Source organism: Oncorhynchus keta, chromosome 6 (assembly GCF_023373465.1).
Source record: "Oncorhynchus keta strain PuntledgeMale-10-30-2019 chromosome 6, Oket_V2, whole genome shotgun sequence".
NCBI lineage: Eukaryota > Metazoa > Chordata > Actinopteri > Salmoniformes > Salmonidae > Oncorhynchus > Oncorhynchus keta.
The window spans coordinates 43,030,413-43,037,526 of NC_068426.1; the positions used below are offsets into that span (position 1 = coordinate 43,030,413).

Genomic DNA, 7,114 nt, shown 5'->3' on the forward strand with positions numbered 1-7,114 from the left:
ATAAAGAGGAATATGTACGCTCACCACGCTGCACCTTGGTCCGCTTCTTACGACGCTCGTGTACAACTGTGACATTAAACTATTGAATGGTATTTTTCATCAGTTGTTTTATATGAAACGTAATTTCATCACACTCTGTCGTTGCCACAACACTAAGTCATTACCATCACGGTACATAGTTTTGATATTGATGATATTTCCCATATGTGAACCTTTGATATGCTTGTTATTAAGAGAATTCCTACAATAATATATTACCAAGGCATATATGGACATTCAGACAGGACAAATACAATTAAGAAAACTACAAAATCGTTTTTAAAAAACAAACATGATTAAAAAAATTATGTGAAATGTTATATAAAATACCTTATACACAATACACAATTTCTGTCATTTCATTTTCAATTAAAATAGCACATTTTATGCCTTGGGGGTAATGACATTTCCCCTGGGTATTTGTGGAAACTGATACTTTTTTTGTTCGTTTAAATAGCATTTTCAATAACATTCAATATCCAAAAGTGCCCGTATTTGCGAAATCAACCATACATCATATCCTGATGTTGTGCGGGGAAGAGGCAGCAGGGAAGTCAGGCTGTTGCTCCCCGAGTTGTCAAGCGGATGTATCTAAAAGCAGCCACACTATTTTAGGGCAACCCCAACTAAAAAGGCTAACCGAAAAATTGTATTTTAGTTTAATTCATGTAACGTTATTCATAGTAGGTCACAATAAATCACACATCACCTTGAAATGCATTTGTTGTGAGAAATGTTCTATAGAAATAAAGTTCGATTTGATCAATGTTACATAGATCATGAGATAACTGTCTGCATGTCTGCATTACAATTATGCAATCATTTCAATTGATGAAAATCTTGTTTCGTTGTTACGTGTGCATTTTTAACCACTCAGACACACATGATCCTTTTCTATGCGTCGTGGAAAGTGGGCGTGCGCGCGAGTTCCAGTGAGAAGGCTCGGGGATCCTCCTCGCGCTCCAGGGGTGTGGTATATAGGTCCCGAAGAGAAGTAGAACGCTTCCACAAATTCTAGAAGTCATTCGGGGTTTGACCGTGAAGACAATCTTTGCATTGTATTAAAGATGGCGTTGGAAATGTATTTAGACCTTTTCTCACAGCCATGTCGCTCGGTGTATATTTTTGCCAAGAAGAACAACATTTCTTTTGATTTTATGAAGGTTTCGCTTTTGGAAGGTAGGTTATTGTTTTTATTTTGGAGACTGTGCTTTTAGAGTAGGCAACTTCATTCTAGAATTTTCACCGTTAATAAAAGGTTATCTAAAGTTCAGTAAAAAGTCATTTACAGAAGTATCCTGATAAGGTATTTTGGAAGTTTAAGTCTGGTAGGCATCTATTCTTACTTGCACGCAAGTAGCCTAGTCTGTGTGTAGGCCTAGTCTACCCTAACCCTGTCCTGGGTTTCTCAACTCCACGATACAGCTTCTACTATCAAGCCATAAGACTGTTGAACAATTCATCAAATGGCTACCTGCACTATTTACATTGACCCCCAAGTCAGAAGTTTGGACACACCTACTCATTCAAGGGTTTTTCTTTATTTGTATTTTCAACATTGTAGAATAATAGTGAAGACATCAACTCTGAAATAACACATATGGAACCATGTAGTAACCAAAAAAGGGTGAAACAAATCAAAGTATTTGAGATTCTTCAAAGTAGCCCCCCTTTGCCTTGACAGCTTTGCACACTATTGGCATTCTATCAACCAGCTTCACCTGGAATGCTTTTCCAACAGTCTTGAAGGAGTTCCCACATAGGCTTGAGCACTTGTTGGCTGCTTTTCCTAAACTCTGCGGTCCAACTCATCCCAAACCATCTCAATTGGGTTGAAGTCAGGGGTGATGGTGGAGGTCAGGTCATCTGATGCAGCACTCCATCACTCTCCTTCTTGGTCAAATGGCCCTTTAACAACCTGGATGTGTTTTAGGTCATTGTCCTATTGAAAAACAAATAGTCCCACTAAGCACAAAACAGATGGGATGGCGTATCGCGGCAGAATGTGGTTGTAGCCATGCTGGTTAAGTGTGCCTTGAATTGTAAATAAATCACTGACGGTGCTTTGCTGGTGACACCATCACACCTCCTCCTCCATGCTTCACCATGGGAATCACACATGCAGAGATCATCCGTTCATCTACTCTGCATCTCACAAAGATACAGTGGTTAAATCTCAAATTTTCAGATTTCCAACAGTCTAATGTCCATTGTTCGTGTTTCTTGGCCCAAGCAAGTCTCTTCTTCTTATTGGTGTCTTTTAGTAGTGGTTTCTTTGCGGTAATTCGACCATGAATGCCTTACTCACGCAGTCTCCTCTGAACAGTTGACGTTGAGATGTGTCTGTTACTTGAACTCTATGACGCATTTATTTGGGCTGCAATTTCTGAGGCTGGTAACTCTAATGAACTTATCCTCTACAGCAGAGGTAACTAGGTCTTCCTTTCCTGTGGTGGTCCTCATGAGAGCCAGTTTCATCATAGCACTTGATGTTTATGCGACTGCACTTGAAGAAACTGTTTCTCTGCTTATTTGAGCTGTTCATTCCATAATATGGTCTTTTATCAAATAGGGCTATCTTCTGTATACCACTCCTACCTTGGCTCAATCGCATTAAGAAGGAAAGAAATTCCACAAATGAACTTTTAACAAGGTACACCTGTTAATCGAAATGCATTCATGAAATAAGCTGGTTGAGAGGATGCCAACAGTGTGCAAAGCTGGTACCCCCTATATATAGCCTCGTTATTGTTATTTTATGGTGTTACTCTTCACATTTTTTACTTTAGTTTATGTAGTCAATATTTTCTTAACTTTGTTGTTGTTTAAGGGCTTGTAAGTAATCATTTCACGGTAAGGTCTACCTGTTGTATTTTGAGCATATGAGAAACAATTTGATTTGATTTGTTTAAGGGGAAGAGACGGGTTAAATAAGGATTTTTAAGCCTTGAGACAACTGAGACATGGATTGTGTATGTGTACCATTAAGCTGGTGAATGGGCAAGTGCCTTTGAACAGGGTATGGTAGTAGGTGGCAGGTGCACCGGTTTGTGTCAAGAACTGCAACGCTGCTGGGTTTTTCACGCTCAACAGTTTCCCGTATGTATTAAGAGTGGTCCAACCTCCAAAGGACATCCAGCCAACTGGACACAACTGTTGGAGTCAACATGGGCCAGCATCCCTGTGGAATGCTTTCGACACCTTGTAGAGTCCATGCCCCCTACAAACTGAGGCTGATCTGAGGGCAAAAGGGGGTGACACTTAATATTAGGAAGGTGTTCCTAATGGTTTGTACAGTACACTCGGTGTAGGTGGCTTATTACAGGAGTAAGTCTGTCACGTATCTCTGTCATTTACTACATTTCAGGAGAGCAGTATGGAGAAGAGTTTGGGAAGATCAACATGATCAGGAAAGCTCCTGCAATCCGAGATGGAGACTTCTGCTTGGCTGAGAGGTTGGAATGACAACATTGAGTTGAGATCAATAATCTTATCTGATGAGGCAATGTACTAAATGTAATAAAAGACTAAATCCTTTGTGATCCCTGGAGTAGCTAAACATATCCTCATTCTGATTTTAGTAATGATTCTAATACAGTGGCGAGGTAAAGTGTTTCCATGACTATAAACGGGCCAATCATCTCTGCAGCATTGCCATCATGAAGTATCTGGCAGAGAAGTACCAGACCTCAGACCACTGGTATCCAGCCGATCTGCAAAAGCGTGCCCGTGTCAATGAATACCTGTCCTGGCAGCACATGGGCATACGTATGCATGGCTCAAAGATGTTTTGGCTCAGGGTAAGTGATGCTACTACATGATTGGATTTAGAATAGTTTTCAAATTGTTCTTTGGACTTTGTTCAGTCCAACCCAGATAGCAATGTTTACTCAGTAGCACATTAACATCCTTTTTTTCCTGTGGTCAAATAAAGTCACACAACAAGAAGATTTAGGTAATAATAATGGTATTATAAACCGGTAGATGTTTCCAGTTTTCCATGTTCAATGTGTGCCCGTGGGCAGTAGTTTGTGAAGAAATAGACTACAGTGTACATTGTTCAATGTGTGAGCGTGGGCAGTAGTTTGTGAAGAAATGGACTACAGCGTACATTGTTCGATGTGTGCGCGCGGGCAGTAGTTTGTGAAGAAATAGGCTACAGCATACACATTGCCAAAGCATGTGACTGTGGCCCTTTGAGTTTCACTGACAAGAAAAATAATCCTTCTACAAGCATTGTTATAAGAACTTGATGCAGAGCTGTTTTGTTAAATACCTGTTAGATTTTGAGAGATGATCTCATGCCTTCTCGTTTTTCATGGCATAATATAAAGTTTCGGGAATTCAACACGTTTGTGTTTTGAATAATAGAAAGGCTGCCTGTGTTGTAGCTCTTGATTCCAAAGATCATGGGTGTGGAGGTCCCCAAGGACAAGATGGATGGAGCCCTGGAGGACCTGGAAGGCTCTCTGAAACTCATTGAAGAAAAGTTCATTGGGGACAAGCCCTTTATCGCAGGAGAGCAGATCTCCTTGGCCGACCTGGTGGCCATTGTTGAGATCATGCAGGTGAATGCTTTGCAGATCTTGTCTCTTCCTGCTTCAGTAGATTAGACCAAGTACGTTTTACATTTACATTTTTTGTCATATACCAGACACTCTTATCTAGAGCAACTTACAGGTGAAATGAAACCCCTTAGCTACCTGCAGTGACATGTCCAAATGAATTACTAAATCTGTCTTAGGTCTTTCGTTTGGAGCTGCTTGTTTCCACAAGTGTTTACTAGAACAATTATTGATATATGAAACAAGTCTGAATCATCACAAACCTAACAACAATCAATTTTGTTGTAATATATTGTTATATTGTGGCCCTTCTGAGTGTATTTCTGCGTTTTGGTATTCCACAGCCTGTCGGTTCCGGTTTGGATGTGTTTGAGGGGAGACTTAAGCTAAGTGCCTGGCGAGACCGGGTTCAGGCGGAGATCGGGAAGGAGCTGTTCGATGAGGCTCACCAGGGGATTCTTGCGTCCCAGGAAATGGTCAAGAATATGGACAGCAGCAAGATGCAGATCTTCAAACCCAAGATCTTGAAATTATTCCTCTGAATGCTCCAATGACAGTGCAGAGGAATTCAAATTAAGCTGGTCTTCAGAGAAATAATCAATCTGTTATTTAGCCACTATGCAGCATGTAACATAACAGTGTAACATAATAACAAAAACATCTACATTTCCTGTTAGTGCCAATTACATACATGATGTTTTATTCTAATGTTCTAAAAAGCTGTATTTGCCTTTCACTGTTTTTGATTGGCTGAATAACGTATTGAATTCAGACAACCAGGTTTAACGTTTGCAAACAATATATTATCTGTTTCAAAGTTGACTGGGTGGGTGTCCATTTTTTTTTGCTGTCTACATTCTTATGAATCTGTCTGCAACTTTCTCATACTGGCTCTTTCACAACAATCGACCATAGTCTAGAGAAGTCTGGCACGCAATAGTGCCTTGTTAGCTATTGCGTAAAACTATCATGCACCCCAATGGGGAGCTGAAATATGAGATGCCTTTTCCTCTCACTCTCTGTGTGGAAGTTACGGTGTGGGCCGATCTGTAAAATGTTGGCAGGGATACTTCCTTATCTCATGGGAGAGAGGGAAGGAATCAACAGCTGGTATTTATCTTCTCCTGATGTCGTACCCATAGCCCTATAGCATATGCATTTGTGTTAGGGGAAGAGTTAAATACTGTGTCTTATGTGTCTTCTAAACAATGTTCTGTGTGTTGATACTCCACTACCTTTAAGACCAGAAGGCCAGTGTGGTTGGTCTTTTATAATTAAACAGTGTGATTGTTTCCTTGCTATGCTGTGAAATGTGCTTATGATTGTGTAGTTTTCCAGAGTGGGAATGGCCCTATCTGTGCCAAAACGGTCTATATGTCTTGGTTGAGGTATAGCACATGAGTTTTGTCACTGACACTATACTTCTGACCCAGGACATGAACCCAAGGCTATTCCCTTTCTTTCAATAAATTCCCCATGCAAAAGCCAGCCTTAGAGACTGGGGGGATTATCCCACCGCTACCACCAGTGCGGCAGTTGAGGTGGAGTAACTTGACCTTGCAAATTGCACTTATGGGTGATCATCACTCTACCACATGTACCATAAGGTTCCGATATCTTGGTAGAGGTGGTACACTTTCCCCTTATATCTGAAAAGCGCCTTGTGTCCATTCTGATTTGGTCGTCAAGACACATATTTGATTCTAAGAGTCTGGCATAATGTGATGTAGTAACCATGCACATTGTATGTCTAACTAGACAGACGTAATTCAGTAAATTGTCATTTGTATGTAACAGATTGATATGCAGTAAGCCAACTCACCTACCACCACCCACTTTGCCAAATCACAGCCCCCACACCACTAGAGGGACGTCTTCAACCACCAACTTACCATCCTGAGACGAGGCCAAGTATTAGCCCACAAAGACCTCTGCCACAGCACAACCCAAGGGGGGGCGCCAACCCAGACAGGAAGATCACATCAGTGACTCAACCCACTCAAGTGACGCACCCCTCCTAGGGAGGGCATGAAAGAGCACCAGTAAGCCAGTGACTCAGCTGCTGTAATAGGGTTAGATGCAGAGAATCCCAGTGGAAAGAGGGGAACCTGCCAGGTAGAGACAGCAAGGGCGGTTTGTTGCTCCAGAGCCTTTCCGTTCACCTTCACACTCCTGGGCCAGACTACACTCAATCATATGACCCACTGAAGAGATGAGTCTTCAGTAAAGACCTATCGGTTGAGACCGAGTTTGCGTCTCTCACATGGGTAGGTAGACCATTCCATAAAAATGGAGCTCTATAGGAGAAAGCCCTGCCTCCAGCTGTTTACTTAGAAATTCTAGGGACAATTAGGAGGCCTGCGTCTTGTGACCGTAGCGTACGTGTAGGTATGTACGGCAGGACCAAATCAGAGAGATGGGTAGGAGCAAGCCCATGTAATGCTTTGTAGGTTAGCAGTAAAACCTTCAAATCAGCCCTTGCCTTGACAGGAAGCCAGTATAGGGAGGCT

General features: G+C 41.6%; 1 protein-coding gene across 1 annotated transcript; it reads left to right on the top strand.

Moving 5' to 3' along the window:
• The first annotated feature begins 992 nt into the window (after nucleotides 1–992).
• Nucleotides 993–5,426, top strand: LOC118385549 (glutathione S-transferase theta-3-like). The gene is made up of 5 exons (XM_035772772.2): nucleotides 993–1,218; nucleotides 3,407–3,494; nucleotides 3,689–3,839; nucleotides 4,431–4,607; nucleotides 4,949–5,426. Exons 1-5 carry the CDS (start codon nucleotides 1,107–1,109, stop codon nucleotides 5,144–5,146), a joined length of 726 nt encoding a protein of 241 aa, XP_035628665.1. The 5' UTR covers nucleotides 993–1,106; the 3' UTR covers nucleotides 5,147–5,426.
• The last annotated feature ends 1,688 nt before the right edge of the window (nucleotides 5,427–7,114 follow it).

Coding starts and splice junctions, on each gene's coding strand:
- LOC118385549 (XM_035772772.2), top strand. CDS start 1,107: ATGGCGTTGGAAATGTATTTAGACCTTTTCTCACAGCCATGTCGCTCG. Junction 3,840..4,430: donor CAAAGATGTTTTGGCTCAGG/GTAAGTGATGCT, acceptor CCTGTGTTGTAG/CTCTTGATTCCAAAGATCAT. Junction 4,608..4,948: donor CCATTGTTGAGATCATGCAG/GTGAATGCTTTG, acceptor GGTATTCCACAG/CCTGTCGGTTCCGGTTTGGA.